This window comes from Lacerta agilis, chromosome 7, assembly GCF_009819535.1.
Source record: "Lacerta agilis isolate rLacAgi1 chromosome 7, rLacAgi1.pri, whole genome shotgun sequence".
In the NCBI taxonomy this organism is placed as follows: Eukaryota; Metazoa; Chordata; class Lepidosauria; order Squamata; family Lacertidae; genus Lacerta; species Lacerta agilis.
Window position 1 is genome coordinate 5,027,501 of NC_046318.1, and position 20,443 is coordinate 5,047,943.

Here is a 20,443-nt window from a genome sequence, read left to right on the forward strand (position 1 = left end):
AACCTGTAAACTGTGAGTCCCTGTGTACATGTGAGTCAAGCTCCTCCATGGAGTCAAAATGGATGTAAGAAGATCCATGGAAATGTATCAGGCAGAAGTGGGAAATGCAGGTGTTGACGATTCCTACCCTCTCCAGGGCCTGTGACACACAGAGATATTTAGAATCAGAGTAATTAACCTTCTTTGTTTAGTAGAACAAGCAGCAGTTCTATCATCACTTACTTGTTAAGACTTTCTTTGAAAAACATTGGCCAGGAATTAAGGAAGTTGACCATTGCTTGGTCCGGAAAGCTCTATATTGGAGCAACATCTTACTTAGTATGGCAATTCCATATATAGGGGGACTCCACCCCGTGCAACTATACTCCAGCTGGGGCATTATGTGACTATTGGGAAGTCACAGCTGTGGTGAAAAGGAGGCTTGCCTATAAAATAGAAGCTATAAGTTTAATGTTAAAATGAGGTGGACGTCTTTGCCATGGAGCATATGGTGGTGCACATTTTTTACATCCCCAAATACCCAAAAGATTGTACCTTGGTCAGAACAAACTTTGTCCATGCCAGAGAGCATGTCTCTGCACATAGCAAGCAGCTCACTCCAGAGGCAGTGGAGCAGCAGTGATTTCCAGTATTCCCAGATGCTTGCGTTTAAAGCCATGGACCGTGTTTCAAAACCAGGTTTTAGTCACAAATACTCCTCTGGACAGTGAAGACCAATATAGCTAACAGAATAACAAATGCAATACGAAGAACCTGTGATCATTGCCCTATATTATCTGCACAGCACTCCTGGAGAAGAACCATCACTGTAAATACATAATGTCTGTTTCATTTCTACTGTGAAATCTCACACACGGGAGGTGCCCAGCTTCTCATCCGCACATGATGCCACTAGGAGCAAATCCAGGTGCTTCTAAGGCAAGCACATAAGACAGAGGACACCTCATCTACCTCTTCACTGAAGTCTACCATGATAACATTCAGAAGGCATTGTCTACCTTTAGGGGAGAGAAGATACTTCTATTCATAGATTTCTTTCATCTTTTCCAGGAACTCCATGAATCCCCTTGATCTGACCCCTTCCCTAACTGTTATCTTAGTTGTCTCCACTATGGAAGCTGTTCGTTGGGAACCTCAGGGACCAGGTTCTTGCTCATAAATCTCTTTTTAAACTTGCTCCTCCTAACCTTTGACTCCAGAGGCTTAGAAATTTCCTTTGTGATGTCATGGTTTATTCTGTTTTGTGCACTGGCTGCAAAACTCCTGAAATTCAGGAAAGGGTTTATGGATAGACTCTTAGTATACTCCATTTGGAGAACAAAGGCCATAGTGGGAGTGAGCTTTGAAGAGCTCTCCTGCATTGGTTATTGAATGCCATTCATTTAAAGGAAATTCAGGCAGACAATCAATGGGTCTTTTAACGTGATCTTATATCCAGCAAATGGCAGTATATCACTTAATTGTGCAGCCACTGGTGTTTGTTGCATTCTATTTTAAAAAAAAAATCTGCCAAATATGTGGGTTTGTTGGTTTAGCTTATGACCCCGGCCATTCCAAACAAAGGGTGTTCATTATTGAATTTAAATGCTTGTGACATTCATTAATGAATTCAAAAGCTTGTAATGACATAGGATTTATTGTTCATATAATTATCTTGGGAAATCCAGTCACTGACAGCTGGCGAATGGGCTCCCAGCTCTTCAACATTTGCACTGGCGCTTTAAGACCTCCCCCACACCATTGCTGGAGCTGGGGAGGGGGAGAATGGGTGGTCCATTGCAAACAGCCAGGAGCTTCCTTGATTCCAGGAGCCCTGTATCTGCTTTGATGGACAATAAAGCTCCTCCCCTCTCGATTCCGATACGGACTAGGCACCGCCGCTGTTTTCTGTGGAAGAAAAACAGAGAAAAGATGCAGATGGTGCGCCGCTTTCTCATCCCATGCGCGATCTAACCCGGGATTCTGTGTTGTTTCCTTGGCTGTGCTGGAATCAGAGAGGACAGAGGTCCAGCAAAGGAAGAGGAAATTTTGGCGGCATTATGCTGTCTCTGGAAGAAAGACTACTCCTGCCATGGCAAGTAAGAGCTTTGCTTTTGGTTTCTGTCTCTCTCCAGAGTGCTGGAGAGATGGCACAGCTTCGTTATTCCATTCCTGAGGAGTTAGCACCTGGGGCCTTTGTTGGGGATGTGGCTAAAGACTTGGGTCTGGATGCTGCCCGGGTGGTCTCCCGACAGCTGCAGATCATGGCTGGCTCTGCTGAAAAGTACTTTGAAGCCAAGGTGCCAAATGGTGTCTTGGTAGTGAAAGAACGGCTGGACCGAGAGCAGCTTTGTGGGCCCAGCTTACACTGCCTGCTCTATCTGGAGCTCCTACTTGCAAACCCAACAGCCTCCCATCGTGTGGAAGTTGAGCTCCTGGATGTGAATGACAACGACCCAGTTTTTCTTACCAGTCTCACCCATTTGGAGATAGCAGAGTCTGCAATGCCAGGGGCCCGCTTCCCCCTGGAAAGTGCTGAAGATTTGGACGTTGGCATGAATTCAGTCAGCACCTACCAGCTGAGTCCACGTGGACAATTCAGCCTCAGTGTTAAGTCACATAAAGGCGGCAGCAAACCTGAGCTGGTGTTAGAGAAGGCGCTGGATAGAGAACAACAGCAGCGCTACCCCCTGGTGCTTACAGCCCTGGATGGGGGAGTTCCTGCTAAATCTGGTACAGCAAAGATTCTCGTGTCAGTCATAGATGCCAATGACAATCCACCTGTCTTTAACCAGTCGGTGTACAAAGTTAGCCTACTAGAAAATGCCCCAGTGGGGGCCCTTGTGATACATTTACAAGCTACAGACAATGATGAGGCGGCAAATGGGAAAGTTTCCTACTCCTTCAGCAACCACACACCACAGAAAATCCGGAAAATGTTCAGCCTTAATGAGGAGACTGGGGAGATAAGAGTCCTGGGAAGTGTGGATTATGAAGATGACACATTGTATGAAATTGATGTGAGGGCCAAAGACCAAGGGTCACCTTCCATGGACGCACACTGCAACGTCTTAGTGGAGGTAGTGGATGTGAATGACAATGAGCCTATCATTAGGTTCACTTCCCTCACCACCACCATACCAGAAGATGCTCCCCCAGGTACCACAGCAGGGCTCCTCAGAGTCAGCGATGCAGATTCCGGGGGAAATGGAGAAGTGCAGCTTCATCTCCCTGCAGATGTCCCCTTCCAGATTGTACCTTCTTTTAAGAACCACTACTCTTTGATCACCAGTGGCCCCCTAGATCGGGAGGAAATCTCACAGTACAAAGTTATGATCACAGCTACAGATTCTGGTTCTCCACCTCTCTCCAGTCAAAGAAACTTCCTTGTAAATATATCTGACCTGAATGATAACCCACCCCACTTCTCACAGCCTGCATATGAGACCCTAGTAACTGAGAACAATGCTCTGGGGCTGCCAATCATTTCTATATCTGCCTTTGACCCTGATCTGGGCCAGAACTCACACCTGTCTTATTCGTTAGTGGAGCATATCATAAATGGAATGCCCATTTCCTCCTATGTCTATGTTATGGAGAACGGTACTATCTACAGTGGCTGCTCATTTGACTATGAGCAAACCCAGCAACTGGCTTTCCAGATTCAAGCTAAGGATAATGGTTCTCCTCCACTCTGTGCCAACGTGACTGTCTCCATCTTCATCATAGACCAGAATGATAATGCTCCTCTCGTTGTATACCCTGTAACCAAGAAGGGGGTCCTAGCCCAGCAGCCAGTCCCGTTTTCTGCACAAGGAGGTTACCTGGTAACCAAAGTCACAGCTGTGGATGCAGACTCTGGGCAGAATGCATGGGTTTCTTATAAGTTGCAGCAAGCCACAGACCCAAGCCTTTTCCAAGTCTCAGCATTGACAGGGGAGATCCGAACCGTCCGAGCCCTCCTGGAACAAGATGCCCCTTCCCAAGAGTTGGTTGTTGAGATCTTGGACAATGGGAAGCCACCTCTGTCTGCCACAACGACTCTGATTCTTAATCTAGAGCATGAGCATGAGTTGGGCACAGCAGACCTCAGAGAGTCCAGCATGGAACAAGAAGGGCTATCTCACCTGACCTTGCAACTCATTATTGCTCTGATCACAATCTCAGGACTTTCTGCTCTGGCCTTTGTGTTTTTAGCTATGAAGTGTCTCAAAAGACTGAAAGGAAGACACTCAGATGTGGGTTGGACCAGCGACCTGAAGGGTAGGAACTCTATTCTTGTGGGAGGACACTTTGACACGTTCTCAGTACGCTTGAGCCAGGAGGAAAAAATGGAGTTCCCTACAGCCTTCATTGGGGGAGATGTTGTTTCTCCTTTTACCCTCCTAAGGCCTGGTCAGACCCACTTTTCAGAAGGGAGGAATTTCAGGATAGCCACACCAGTCACTCAGCAGGATATCAACAGCACAGGCACACTTCTGGCCTGCAGCCTTTCCCAAGAGCCAAACGAGGTGAGGCATGAAATACTGTTCTATAACTATGTCGTGTAGCACCCTGTGATTCTGTAACAATCTCCAGGGATAGAGGTCACAGATGCAATGGCAGTGTTAGGCAGCCTTTGTGTTAAGGTGGTCAGTTTGTAAATTAAAAAGCATTTTGTTGGATTTGAGATTCTTCAGGGGGATAGGCTATTTTAGAAGAAGCTTGGGAAGATTACTCTGTGGGTTTTTGGCAAGATGTAATGCTTTTAAACTACTGGTACTTAGATTTAGGTTAACAAGCAGCAAAAAGTTTCTAACCAAAAAATAAATCCAGCAGTTAAATGATTTTCCAGGGGAGGTTGTCAAATATTTGTTTTTCTGGTGTTTTTGAAAGCTTGGTGGAGAGAGGGGAAAGAAAAAGTGCTAAGGATCATAAGTCGGGAGTGCATCAAGAATGGGGCACCCCATCTTAAGAAAAATGGTCCACTCACTGAGTCCATCACAGTTCTGTGAATCTGTACTTGGGTATCGCATTATTGGAGAGTGCCTTCTCTTTAACACCACAGCTTGAAATTCACTTGGTATGTAGGTTCCTGACATTCAGAGTCACACCATGGTCTTTGGGTTACAATGGTTCTACTTAGAAATACTGCTGCATTGATTGTGATGTTCTAATTTTGGAAAGGCCAATGAATGGAGCTGGGAGGCCTCAAGCAATTTTGAAGATTGTGCATTCTTCACTGTGTGGTGGAGGTTCCCATGTCTGCATTTGAAAATGAACATTCTGAAAGGGTCTGTTTTGCCTTGGTAATGCCTAAGAGTTCTAAATGCATTTATTGAAGCTGCGTTGCAAAATGCTAAAGCACTTTCTGTGAGAGTTTCTCCCTATCTTTTCGTCTTTTCCACTGTAACAAATACCTTTTTCATTGCAAGTGAAAAAACCAGACCAGTTGTTAGCCAGAGAGACTATGATTCTGTATCCCCTACAGCTGAGAGTTTGTCTTTTGTTCGGATGAGATGGAATGAATCTAGCTAATGTGAACAATGAGGATTTGTACCGTTCATGCTTCCCGGACGTGCTGTTTCCTTGAGAACAAGAATCTGAGCTGCTAAACTTAGCTGCCAAAACCAGTGGCAAACCAGCCTCTTGAATAGTTACATTTAGGGTTGAGGTATGGGGGTGATCAGTCCTGGTCTCCCAACTTCATGTGCTGCAGCAGCTTTAAGAGTGTAGGTGGACTTGTCACTGGTGGAGAGTGGATGGAGCTGTCATCTAGTCAGGTGCTGATCCAGATTTTGGGGGGAGGGGGGGATCAGCTCTTTCTGCCTTGACTTTCCTCCTCCGTCGCTATGGCTGTAATTCAGCTTCCCTCCCCCAATCCACCCCCTCAACTCTCTGACTAACATTCTGTTGCTGCAGCTAGGCAAGCTCAAAAGCTACTTTAACTCATTTGGAAGGAAATACCGAGGGATTTAAAAAACCAGCATTCATCCAGGTCCTGGAGCCTCTTTATCCCTGGGATATCACAAAGACTCCTTCTGGAAGGGGACCTTTTTTCTGAAATGGAGCCACATTTGTCCCGGCAACCCTCTTTCAAATGGCAAGTACTGGGTTTGTTTTTGCTGTTCTGCCGGGCGTTGGTTACAGGACAGATCCACTATTCCGTGGTGGAGGAATCGGAGCTGGGCACCGTGGTGGGAAAGGTGGCTCAGGACTTGGGCTTAACGGTGGCAGACCTTTCCCGTCGCAGGCTGAGGCTGGGCTCCGAGGAGAGCAAGAGGTACTTTGCCGTTAACTTGGCCAACGGTGCTCTGATAGTGAATGAAAAGATAGACCGAGAGACCCTGTGTGGAGCAAGCTCGGGGTGCATTTTGCCAGTCCAAGTAGTCATAGAAAATCCCTTGGAGCTCTTTCACCTGGAGGTAGAGATCCTGGACTTGAATGACAATTCCCCCGGTTTCCTCACTCCCAAGCTGGTGCTGAGGATAGCAGAGTCTGCCGCCACAGGGTCTCGCTTTCCACTGGAGAGCGCTCATGATGCGGACGTGGGGACCAATGCAGTCAGTGTCTACCGACTCAGCCCCAACCCCCACTTCTCACTTAATGTAAAGAACGTGAACGATGGCAAGCTTTTACCTGAGCTGGTGCTAGAGCAACCTTTGGACCGAGAGCAACAATCGGAACACCAGCTCATCCTGACTGCCTGTGATGGGGGAGATCCTGTACTGTCAGGAACAGCTCTGATCACCATTGTGGTCCTGGATAATAATGATAATGAGCCTGCATTTGACCTCCCTTTGTACAAGATAAGATTTTCGGAGAACACCCCTGTAGGCTCTTTGCTTTTCAGACTTAATGCAACTGACCCTGATGCAGGTTCTAATGGGGAAATACAGTATTCCTTTGGAATCCACACATCTGATTCCATCCAGAAGTTGTTTGGCTTGGATCCCCACACAGGTGAGATCCGTGTCCAAGGAGTTGTGGATTTCGAAGAATCTCATTTTTATGAGCTTCATGTAAGGGCCAGGGACAAGGGCATTCCTCAAATGGAAGGCCACTGTGTAATCCAAATGGAAGTTGAAGATGAGAACGACCACCCCCCAGAGGTTCTCCTTACCTCTCTGGTAAACCCCGTGCCAGAAAACACCCCTTTAGAGACAGTGGTGGGGCTTTTCAATGTGCGAGACCAAGATTCAGGTGCCAATGGAAAGGTGAACTTACAGATATCACCAAACTTGCCCTTTAAAATTAAATCTTTTGAAAACCACTATTCTTTGATTACCTCTGAGAAGCTGGATAGAGAAACAGTTTCTCAATACACTATCAAGTTGACGGCCCAAGATTCAGGGTCCCCACCTCTAACCACAGATGTCACCATCTTGCTGAACATTTCAGATGTTAATGACAATGCCCCGTACTTCTCTCAACCCTTCTACAACTCCTTCTTGAAGGAGAACAATCCACCTGGCTCTCTGCTATGCACTGTGGTAGCCTCTGATCCTGATGTGGGGGACAATTCCCGGCTCACGTACTCAGTGGCAGGAAGCCCGATTCAAGATGCTCCAGTCTCTTCTTTCATTTACGTCAACCCAGACAATGGGAATGTCTATGCCCAGCACTCTTTTGACTATGAAATGCTTCAGGTGCTGCAAATCCCCATCATGGTGCATGATGCTGGGTCACCCCAACTGAGCTCCAGTGTCACTGTCTACCTCTTCATAATGGATCAGAATGACAACACGCCTGTTGTTTTGCACCCAGTGACTGGTCGGGAGCTGTCCGCAATCCAGAGGATCCCACAGTCTGCATCGGCAGGCTATGTGGTCACCAAAGTCACTGCAGTGGATGCAGACTCTGGCCACAATGCCTGGCTTTCTTACTCCTTGCTTTCCCAGTCTACTGACCCCTCCTTGTTCCGAGTGGCTCCCTACACTGGGGAAATTTGGACTGTTCGGGAGTTCCAGGAAACAGATCTCCCAGCACAGAAAATCCTTGTACTAGTGAAGGACAATGGAGAACCACCTTTGTCTACCACTGTCACCATCGTGGTCTCATTGGAGGATAAAGTAACTAAGGAAAGGCCCCAGTCTCGCGATTTCCTGACTCACCCCAAAGAAAAATCCGACCTGACCCTTTATCTCATTATTGCGCTGGTGGCAGTTAGCATTGTGTCCCTCGTTACGTTCATAATCTTGTCTGCAAAATGCTTTCGGAATAAAAAGGCCAGGGATTCTTCTTGCTGCAGCCTGAGTGGTGCTCCTGCCAGGGATGTTTTCAAACAATCCAGCCCTAAGCTTCAACTGAACTCAGATGGCACACTGAAATACATGGAGGTCACACTCAGGCCCACAGACTCCCAGAGCCAGTGCTATAGAGCCAGCTATTCTCCCGGCTCGGACAGAAGTGATTTCACCTTTATGAGGCCTGTGGATTATCCTCAACCAAGTACTCTGACGAGAGAATTTGACTCTTTCTTATCTCGTACTGATACACTGAACCATCCCAGGCAGGTGAGGTGGCATTTTGTCCTTTTTCTCCTTTCCCACATGAATCTGGTGTCTCCAGTAACACTTTGAAACATGACTGAGGGCTGATTCATCAGTTATCAGAATGGGGCGGTGCCTCCTTCTTCATAACCTAACCCTGCACCACATATTCATAACACCTTGGGAAAGAGAGAGCAGGAGAGTGGGGGGAAATTACATTGATTTCTTCCCACAAATTGCTGCCTTTTAATGAGAGAAAGTGGGTAGGGGAGCAGGGGCTGGAACCAGGATGTGAACAATAAGAAAATGATAATTTTAAACCACCCTTCAAATGCTGCCTGTCACAAAGTTAGCTCTTCGTATTTTTGCAACTGCTAACTGTACAATTAGATTTCTTTCCCTGAGAAAAACCGATCACTCCCTTGAGTTTTTACATTGGAAAGGGGGAGTCTTAAGGCTTCTGAAAGAAATAAAGCTAGATATGAATTTGGTAGCCTAGAAATAACTAAAAGAGATTGATCTGGAAGCTTAGGATGGGGTAAGAGGAACTATTGTTTCCTAGTATTCATTGAATTGTCTTTGCTCATAAAAATGACAAATCAGCCGTTCTGTTGTGGATGTAATACATGAGGAGCCAGTGTGCTTTTACAGCAAACGTTTCTTTGCAGCGTGTGCTTCTGAGAGTCCTCTAGCTAGCACAGAAGCCAAAACCAGACAAGATTTTGGGCTTTGTTTTCCATTGTCTGCCGTTTAGCCTGGTGTCTCTAGGTTAAAAACAGCAGGTTACGCGGTCCTTTTTCGCACAGTAGCAACTTCCAGACTTGGATTGGTGCGTGTGTTGCTGTCCTGGGAAGGAGGCTGCTGATTGGATAAATAGGAAGGCAGTCTCAGCCAATGAGCAGGAGGTTAGCATTGAAGATCTGCGGTGTGTGCCACTCCCCTCCTGTGTCAATCTCTCTCAAACCAAAACAATGAATGAGAGAGGTAAACACTGACCACAGACCCTTTTCCTCTCATATATTTCATATTTCTTCGAGATAGGTGGTGAATCCTCCAGAGGTTTAAAGAGATACTGCCTGCTATATTTAGCTCCTGTTTTGCAGTTTTAGAGCTTCCTGCTATGGATTTCAGAAAGATGCTCAGAACAGAAAACTCTGCTTGGCGTTTGGGACTCGTGCATGCCTCTGCCTTCTGTTTGTTTCTGAGTGGCTGTTTTGCACAGATCCGTTACTCTGTCCCAGAGGAACTCACTCGAGGAGCCTTTGTAGGAAATGTTGCTAAGGACTTAGGAATGGATGTGACAAAGCTTGCAGCTGCCAATCTGCAGGTGCTTTCTGATTCTGACTCCCAGTATTTCTCTGTGAATGTGAACACTGGGATCATAATAGTCAATGACAGAATAGACAGAGAGCAGCTCTGTGGGCAGAACCTGCGCTGTTTCTTGCACCTCAAACTTGCTATTGAAAACCCAGTGGAGTTCTATCGCATCGAAGTGGAGATTCTGGATATCAACGACAATGCGCCTGTGTTCTCCAGTAGCACAATATCTCTGCAGATCTATGAACTGGCTGCACTGGGTGCCCGTTTCCCTATCCCGCACGCACAGGATTCAGATGTAGGAACTAACACTTTACAGACCTACCACCTCAGCGCCAATGAGAACTTCAACCTCAACGTGAAGGCACGTACAGATGGCACCAAATTCCCAGAGCTAGTTCTGGAGAAAGCCCTGGACAGGGAGCACATCGCTGTCCACCACTTGGTCCTGACAGCTGAAGATGGGGGCATATCCCCCAAATCTAGCGCTATTCGAATTGCTGTCCACATTCTGGATGCCAATGATAATCATCCGGTTTTTGACAAACCTACTTATTATACCCGCTTAGTAGAAAACTCTCCTCCAGGAACCCTGGTGATTAAGCTGAACGCAACAGACTTGGACGAAGGGCCTAACGGAGAGGTGCAGTATTCCCTCAGCAGCCATAACTCAGAAGCCTTGCGCAGGATATTTGCTATCAATGACACTACGGGAGAGATCCGTGTCCAAGGGAGCCTGGATTTTGAAGAAGCTAATGTCTACGAGATCGAAGTGGAGGCTAAGGACATGGGCTCCCCTACTATGGAGGAACACTGCAGTGTTATGGTAGAAGTCATGGATGTCAACGACAATGCACCTGAAGTTATTCTCACCTCTTTCTCCAGCTCTATGGGTGAAGATGCACCTCCTGGCACTGTGGTTGCTGTGATACATGTCAAGGATAGAGACTCTGGGGATCAAGGGAAAGTCCGCTGTGATCTGCCCAGAAACCTTCCTTTCAAACTTCGGAAAGACTTTGAGCACCAGTATTCCTTGCTCACCAGTGAGCAGCTAGATCGTGAGAGCACTCCGCAATACAATGTCACCATCTATGCCTTTGACTTAGGGAATCCACCTCTTTCTGAGCACACCTCTTTCTCCATAACTCTGGCAGATGTCAATGACAACTCACCTCATTTTGACAGGCCATTTTATGAAGCCGTCATAGAAGAGAACAATCCAGTGGGGGTGGTACTGCTTAGAGTTTCCGCAACAGATTCTGATAAGGACCAGAATTCCCGTTTGTCTTATTCTGTTTTGGCGAGCCCAGGGCAAGGATTGATTGAGGACCTCACCTCTTATGTCTCCATCAACCCAACAAATGGAGATGTCTTTGCAGAGAGCCCTTTTGATTACGAGCATATGAATCATTTTCAGTTCCTGGTGGAGGCATGTGATGGTGGCTCCCCTCCTCTCTGCAACAGAATCATGGTGCACATCTACCTCCTAGATCAGAATGACAATGCACCCTGGATTCGATTCCCCTTTACTGGGAAAGATTCTGTTGTACAGTTCAGAATTCCACGATCTACTGCAGCCAATGCCTTAATCACAAAAATTATGGCAGTGGACTTGGACTCTGGGCGAAATGCTTGGCTCTCTTACCATGTAGAGCAAGCCACAGACCCTGGTATTTTCAGCATGGCCCTCCGTAGTGGGGAGGTGAGGACTACACGAGCATTACAGGACATAGACAATCCTACCCAGGACCTTGTCCTGGTTGTCAAAGACTCAGGTGATCCTTCCTTGTCCACCTCAGTCACTGTGATGGTGCTCTTGGAGGAGAGCAGCCCTGAAACCTTTCTGGGGTTAACAGCTCACTCAGTGGAAACTGAGGGACCTCCCACATTGACTCTGTACCTTATCATCTCCTTGGCAGCAATTTCCACCATCTCGCTGATGGCTTTGGTGGCCTTGGGAGTTCGATGCCTCCGCCGTGATTCGCGTGCAACATCTACCATCTTTGGATGCTGTGGAAGCAAGGCTGGTGGGCTTCAAGATGCTTCAGATCACGTGATGGGACATTGCCATTACCAGCTGAGCCCTGGAGATGCTATGATCGGAGTGCAAGTGGCCACTTCTGGACCCCCTGCCCGTGGATACAGATCCTGCTTTTCTCCTGTCTCAGACATTAGCGAATTTGTATTCATGAAACCTAATCTGACACTTAAGACAGCCTCTTGCAGCAATCTCACTGAACCCAGCTTCTTTGGCAAGGTGAGAATTTTCCATGTAGTGTCCCTATTTTGTTCCAGCCATGGCACCACTATCTTTCTTTTCTTTTGAGTTTCCCTGCACCTAGGAGAAGTGCCTGGGGTGGGGGTGAGGAATCAATGCGTGGTCTCAAGCATAGGCTGTGATACATTGCACCTACAGGTATCTGCTCCAAAGCTTTGTGTGTCTAATTTTCCTCTCTTTCTTTATGAGCGGAGATGGGGGGGTGGGGATTGAAGTGAAGAGGTTGCAGGAGGGTAGAGTAGCCCCCCGCCCCTTCCTGGAGTTACAGCTGCCGTCAGCTGCAGCTCACCCTGTCTGCGTTCTGCACCTTCGATTCCTGCTTTTCCACCAAAAGGGGCATCAAGGGAGCTCTTCTGGCCAATGGCTCCCTTGGGTCAGCCCTCCAAATCTCTCTGCTGCGCTGGGAAAGGAATGGGAAGCGCAGGGAGGGAAAACTGGTGGCAAGAGAGATTGGGGAGGGGGGAGCAGCAGGGTGTGTGTGTGTTTCGGGGAAGGGGCTTCTTCGCTGCTGCTGCCGCCGCCGCCGCCGCCGAGGAGGGAATTGCCGCTTGTCTGTATCCATTTCACAGCCCCTTTTCTCTGCTGCTCCTTTTGCCAATGAGCTGCTGCTGATCCGAGCGCTTTAAAATCCCCCCCCCCGCTCCCCCCTCCCGCATCTCCAGCTGCAGCCCGCGCCTTTCCGCTGCACAGCACCTCTCAGGTCACCCCGGAGCCGCCAGGAGCAGACCTGGGGGGGCGGGGCGGGGGCCACCGGACTGCGGCGTGGTCCGGAGGCAGCAGCGGCCACCCCCGGGCTGGATACCTGGAGCAGAGGCAGCCGCTGGAGACGGCCATCCTTGCGCGCAAAGGAGCCAGGCATGGGCGGCGGGCAGAGCTTGTCGTGGCAGCTGCTGGCGCTGGTGGCTGCCGTCTTGTCCCTGCCAGGGCTCATCCCCGCGCAGATTCGCTACTCCATCCCAGAGGACCGGGACCCAGGCTCTTCCGTGGGGAACGTGGCTAAGGACCTAGGCGTGGACGTGCGGAGCTTGTCCGCTCGCCGCCTGCAGCTGGTCAGCGACGGGATGCGCCACTACTTCCATGTCAACCTCGCCGACGGCATGTTGCTGGTCCACGAGAGGCTGGACCGCGAAGCTCTGTGCAGCTCCAGCCCCACGTGCTCCTTCCCTCTCCAGCTGGTGCTGGAGAACCCCCTGCAGCTCCACCGGGTGGAGGTGGAGATCCTGGACGTGAACGACAACGCCCCCAAGTTCCCGAAGGACAGGGTTTCCTTGGAAATCACCGAGGTGGCCAACCCGGGCACCCGCTTGCGCCTGGAAGCCGCCGAAGACCCGGACACGGGCTCCAATTCCATTGCCACCTATGAGCTGAGCCCAAGCGAACATTTTGCCTTGAGCATTAACGTCAGGGGGGACGGGGTCAAAATGCCCGAAATTGTGCTGGAGAAGCTTCTGGACAGGGAAAAAGCCGCTGTCCATCACTTAATCCTGACAGCTCTGGATAGTGGGAATCCTGTTCAGTCTGGGACTGCCCAGGTGACAGTCCACGTCCTGGATGCAAATGACAACCCCCCTGTGTGTGACCCGCCAGTGTCCAAAGTTTATTTGGAGGAAAATGTCCAGGTGGGGACTGTCGTAACTAAGCTCAATGTTACGGACTTAGATGAAGGACCCAATGGAGAGATGGAGTATTTCCTCAAAGCCAGCAATAGCGCACCTCTGAAGCTCCTTGACTTATTTAGCTTGGATCCCCAGACAGGGGAGATCAGGACCAAAGCTTTGCTGGACTATGAAGAAGCCAATGCTTACGAGATAGCTATCTACATAAAAGACAAGGGATCCCCTGCCATGGAGGGTCACTGCAACATCAGAGTGGAACTTGTTGATGTCAATGACAACAGCCCAGAGATTATGCTGACTTCCCTTTCTAGCCCAGTGCAAGAAGATGCACCCACAGGAACAGTCATTGCCCTGATCCAAGCAAAGGACAACGACTCTGAGGAAAATGGGCAAGTCCACTTGGAGATTACAAGGCACATCCCATTCAAACTGGTGTCTTCCTTTAAGGGACATTATTCACTGGTGACCAATGGGCCTCTGGACCGAGAGAAGGCTGCTGGATATAATATCACAATTAAAGCAACAGATTCTGGAATGCCTCAAAAATCCACCCACAAGAACATATTTATTCAAGTCTCAGATGTCAATGACAATGCACCCACTTTCTCCATCCCTTCATACACCGCCCATGTGGAGGAAAATACTTCCCCTGGGACTCTAGTTTTTTCTCTGTCAGCCTTAGATCCGGATGCAGGTGTCAACTCCAAGCTGTCTTATTCCATCGTGGACAATGGAAATCATGGCTTACCCATTTCGACCTATTTCCACATCAACCAAGAGAATGGCAGCATTTACACATCCAGGATGCTTGACTATGAGCAAGAGAAAGTCTTTCAAGTTGCAGTGGAGGTGAAGGATTCGGGTTTCCCACCCCTGAGCAGCACAGCCACTCTTCACTTGTTTGTTGTGGACCAGAACGACAACGCCCCCGTGATTGTGCACCCGCAAGTCTCCAAGGGCTCTGCCTTTCACCAGCCAGTTCTGCTCCCGGTGGAACCTGGGTTCCTGGTGACCAAAGTGGTGGCTGTGGATGCTGACAGTGGCCACAATGCTTGGCTGTCATATAGTTTGCTTCAGGATGCCAATGAAGCCACCCCGTTCAAAGTGGAACGCCACTCAGGAGAGATCCGGGCTGTTCGGGCATTGAGGGAGCCTGGGGTGTCCCACAGGTTGGTGATAGAAGTAAGAGACAATGGAGTGCCGTCTCTCTCAGCCTCACTGGTTCTTGTGATTTCCTCAGAGGATAATGCTGTGCAGGACTTTTCCAAGTCCTTGGACCTTCTCCCTAAATCACCTTCCAGAGCCCCCAGCCTAACTCTGTACCTTATCATCTCTCTTGTGGCCATCTCTCTGGTCTCTTGTGTAATGTTGGTTATTGTGGGGGCCAGGTGCTTCAGATCTGGCCTCTGTGTCCCCAGCTGGTTCATGTCACACTGCTGTAGTAAGAGGACAGACAGGAAATCCACCATAAATTTCACTGGGCGCCCACATCCCGAAGGCTTTATCAGATACCTTGAAGTGGGCGGAGCTGGAGCTCAGCACTACAAGTCTTGTCTCTCTCCAATGTCTGAACAGGGCGAATTCTTTTTTGTTAAACCTTTCAGTCATTCCACTACAGCAGAAAGCATGCTTGCCTTTGAGCAGGCAGGCAGTGTTTTGCAGACTCCCTCTGATGGGGTAAGATACACTAAAGTGATTCTTAAAACATTTCTGCTTGCAATCCATAAATCCATATATATCTACCATATTTATCTTCCATAGACTTCCATCTGCTAGGTGTTAATGAGGTAAATGAGGTGTGTATGCGTGGTGTGTGTGTGTGTGGTGTGGTGTGGAAGGTGACATCCGGGGGTTCCTTCATTTTGCAGCTATTATGCTTTTTACAAGGTTCGTATAGGGCTTTCATTTCTTTCCATGCTACACTCTCTCCAACTGCCTCCCCCACCCCCCAGGATGTTCTATGGTTAATCGGGGTGAGAGGAAAATGCATGTGCAATAGTTGCTCTTGACTGGGACTCCTGGGAATATGATTAAAGTTGTGGTATAAAAATATTATAACAAAACAAATATATAGGGTGGTAATCCAACGCATGCATCCCATCCGTGCAAGGATTTCTGCTTGTGAAATGGGGTCTGCCCCCTTCCCTCCCCCCCATTCTTCCTCTCCACATGCTCCACAAACCCTCCCCAAATCTGCTCCAGGGAGTTGAGGAACCTCCATACAGAGTTAGGTGGTGCACAGCGCTGGGGGGGGCAGGGGGGGAGGCAAGAGGCAAGGAGAGTCCTATTGTGCAAGAGGAAACCCATGTGCCGATGGGACGTTTAGGTAGCCCCTATGCTGGACATAACCCATAAGGTCAGGTGGATCCACAGTCCTGTTTGGGTTGCTACTGTTGCTTGTCAGTTAGGCTTTTTTATATATAAAAAAAACTCAGTAGAATTGTTATTGTGCCACCCGTGTGCACAGCACTTTACAGAGTAAAGAAAAGCACAACCCATGGCCCTGCCACAAGAAGCACTTGACCTAAATGTAGTCAGAGAAAAGGGGGGGCGGGGGGCAAGTTTAGCGAAAGCTGAGAGAGAGCAGATGCAGCTACAAACGAGCTCCGTTCCAGACCTTCTCTACATGTGCAGCAAACATTTGGGGGAAGAAGCCAGATCTGAACAGACTTTGACTCCACTCTCATCTCAGCTGGAGAGGAAAGCCAGAGGTTTCCAAACCAAAGGCTTTATGGAAGATGTTAGTTCAAAGGAAGAGACTGAAATGGGACCACATGGGTGTATATCTTGAGGCATCTTTAGCAGCATCATTTTGCACATATGTGCTTAATGGATCCTTTAGCAAATGATGGTGGTGGTGGTTGGGGGAGATGGGTCAGAAGGGGAGGGTGGCTGAACTCATTTTAAAAAGTACTCCCTACTCCCCTCACTGCTACCATTATCAGAGTTCTGTAAAACTGTCGGGAAAATCCAGATCTATCACCATCTTAAGGTAATATTGTGGAGAAACTGTGAAGCTGCTGGCGTTATTTTGCCATTTTTGAGCATGTTTTAATTTTGACACGTTGCGTCGGGGGGGTCTTCGCCCCCAAAAGCAGCCTGCAGGCGCTTAAAACAAGTACATCTAATAAATACATGATTCTGTGACATCACAGTTACACTTAAGTAGCACCTTAGGGAAAACTTCTTATCACCATTCACCGGGAAGTTCTCCTGTGCAAAGTCCCATTGAAGTGAATGGGCATTTCAGAAGTGCACAGGAGGGCATCATCAAGCCCTTTCCATAAGAGTGGCAGGAGCTAAGAGTGACTGCAAATGAGACGGTATATTTTTAACTGAATTACTTGGATGTGTTATAAAGTGAGCAACTGATTTTAAAATATAAATTTAAAAATTAAAAAACATTTTTTTAAATGAAAAATTCCCATTGGGTTAACACACGGGACAGGAAGCAGTGAGGCCTTGGGGAAAGGGGCAGGCTCAGCTTATTTAAGAAAAAGCAACAATACAAAATTTACATATCAGTAATTTTAACAAACTGCTCTTACTTCATTTTTGCTTCTTTCCCGCTTCTAAATTTTGCTGGCAATATGAAGATACCATGTGCCGAATGAATGCAGTATTTTGCAACACATGACACACTGTTTTGCAATCCTTATCGCACACAGCTTTCACGTTCCAGCTTTTGCCACCTCGTAAAGAAATCTAGCTGAAATTTGAGCTTTTTGAGACTTGGGGACAGGAACTTAACCATTTTAGGAATGTCTAAATCCACATTTAGAAACTTAAATAAACAGGTGCCATTTTCTAAACTTCAGAAAACCACAGGTTGTGTGTGTCGGGTTTTTTAAAAAAATTCTGTGTGTGCTGAAGATGCTCAAAATATATTTAAAGAACTGCCTGTATTTAGGTGTTTAAATTTAGGATTCAAGGTTTGATTATTGTAGCCTCTGGCTCTGCAAATTATAGAAGCAACTGAGGAAGTAAGTGTTCACAATGATTAACTCACAGGAAGAGGCTTGTTTCTGCATATTTAGTCTGCAGAGAAATATATGTATATTTATACATGCTATATAATGTTATATATGATAATTTTACACATACATAAATAGATTTACGAACTTGTTTAACTGACACCAGTAGTATATTTTAATCCTTTAGTGTTCACAGATCAATACCGGTAATCAGTAAAGCTGGACTCCTCCTATTGTAGTAGGATACATTGTCTCAACCCTAGCTATGTCTACTCAGAAATGAGTCCTATTGAATTTAATTGGGCTTACTCTCAGGCAAGTGGGGTTTGGATTGCAGTCATATAGTTTTTTATTTGCAGGGTTCTTGGAGTCCAGATTCACCTGAATCAATTCTAATTTTGACATTGTTTTAATAAGATGTCGATTGCACCCTTGCATCCTGATCTTAAAACATGTTTATCCATTTTGTTTAAGGAAAAAACACATAAACAACGGTTCGGGTGCAAATCTCTCTAATGTTGTGGAATTTTATTACTAAAGAATTAATGGAGGACAATGACAGGATATCTGGAGTTTTGCAGCATACATCAACCACAGTGTGTCTTTCAGCTGTGATCACAAAGAGCCATTCAAACACGCTGCTCATAGTGGCATTTTATGTACTCCTTTATTTACAAAATGTCCATTGTTCTCATAATACAACAATGTGGGTGGAAAGTAACACACGGCTCCATCTATTCCAATATAGTGTCTTCTGTTGCGCCTTCAAAGAAATCATTATTGTTGTGGGAAATGGAATTTTTAATCTCAGTGGGCGAAAAAAATTGCAAAGCTCCAAAGATCAAAGGAAACAGAAGACATTAAATCAAAGCCCTAACACTGACCTGTTTCAGAAAAGATTATAAATTAGGAAATTCTATTAGCATTTCAGATGTTGGTACTCTCTCAGTACCAATTAATTCTGCACTTCTCTCTCCACGCCCTGCCCCCCCCCCCCGGCCAAATTATTCCTGATGTTCTGGTGTTCTCTGGTTTAAATGATGCCACTTCAAGCTTATTTCATGCTTCATTTATTCATGGGTAGCTTCTGACTGTCTTATCTTCTGCAAGATTATTTAGATTACTTTCTTATCATGTTAACCAAACACACTTCTTTAGAAGTGTTTTGGAACATATAATGATGTTCTATGCATGTGTGTGTATATTTTATAGCTGAGCTTCATTTTAGGAATAGAGCCACTAAACCTCTCTTTGTGTTTCTCTTGCAGCAAGCACAACCTAACACAGACTGGCGTTTCTCTCAGGCCCAGAGACCAGGAACCAGTGGGTGAGTTATTCATTTTCTCGTCTTCTGCAAAGCTGTTCCTAAGTTCCAACTATGGATTTCAGTTCTGTGCTGTGGTGGAAATGCACTGAATATATGGAGGCGTAACTGAGGCGGCGGCAGCCTGGTCTTTCTTCTACAGCTGTTCTGCCACCATTTCTATAATACTTTGTGCTAAAAAGAAATCGAAAAGGGTTGTGTGAGTTTGAGTCTTATGTTATCTCACACTTCAGTTTTCCATATGCAGTGAATGAACCAACCTATGGGTTAAGGCAAGAATGGGGAACCCATGGTCCTCCAGATGTGTCCAGACTACAGCTCCTATCATCCTTGACCACCCTGGCTGAGACTGATGGGAGTTGGAGTCCAACAACATCTGGAGATACCCTGTCCCTGGGTTAAGGCATATTCCTGAGCTCCTTGTTATACTGGTTGTCTTGTTCTATCTATTGTTAACAAAAAAGAAGAAGCTGGGTTGTAAATGAGAGGATTAAATGACTTACCAACAATCTCTTGTCAAGCTATTAAGCAAATCCAGCTGAGCTGAATTGGTGGTTATTAAAATAGGGTTGCCAGTTGGCCAAAAAAGAAAACTCTCACCCTGTGCCGCTGCGAAAGTCATCAAGCGGTAGTATGGAGTGAGGTGTTTCACCATTAATTTGCTGCAGAACAAATTGCAGTTAAAGGGGCTGGCCAAAACTTGGAGTACACAGTCATGTAGATTGGAGGAGGATGCTGGATGATGAAAACATGGTCTGATAGCACTTTCTGCCTCCCTCAGATAATGAGTATCTGAGATAGCTGTGGAGAAAGCTAGCAGCACCCCAAACCACAGACAACCATGCCAGAATGAACCAGCACCTTGAAAACCCCTTGATGCCATGTGATAAAGTTGGGCTCTAGCCTGCAAAAGATTCGGCCGTTAGCAAACACAATAGCTTTTAAAGGGGCCACAGGACTCCTTTTGTAGGTTTTGCTTCCCTCTATGGACCCGACACACTTATAGTTCTGAAAACTGTCCTCTTATTAATCAAGGATGTCAAGTTCAATATCGTCCAAAATAAATTGTATAGAATATGAATAGCCTTGAGGTGTTGTGACAAATGAACAAAAGTCCCAAAGGAAAGAGTGGGGACAATACGGCAGCTTTGTAAACAGAAGCTATTATCCCCTTATTGAAAGTTGTATGGTGAGGCTGTGACGCAGGTGACAGTGATTGATCAATTTAGCAAAATTTATATACTGCTTGTTTATAAAGAAAAAACTTCTAAGTGGTTTACAAAAAAAAAAAATCATTATTTATTAAAATTCTATACCCACAGTGCCTCTGTCTTGCCAGGATTCAAGCTCAGTTTATTTTCCCTCATTTAGTCCACCATTGTATTCAGGCCTGCATGAGCTCCCCTGATTCTATTTTCAAAAAATAGATCTGAGCACCATCAGCATACAGATGGCACCCTGCCCCCCAAACTCCTAATGACTAC

General features: G+C 46.7%; 1 protein-coding gene across 1 annotated transcript in view; it reads left to right on the plus strand.

Moving 5' to 3' along the window:
- The window catches only part of LOC117049654 (protocadherin gamma-C3-like), a 70,552-nt gene that overhangs the window by 21,005 nt on the left and 29,104 nt on the right, over window positions 1-20,443 (plus strand). The window contains exon 3 of the mRNA XM_033154459.1: window positions 18,904-18,962. Within this exon, the coding sequence (XP_033010350.1) occupies window positions 18,904-18,962 (59 nt within the window). The remainder of the gene's footprint in view (window positions 1-18,903; window positions 18,963-20,443) is intronic.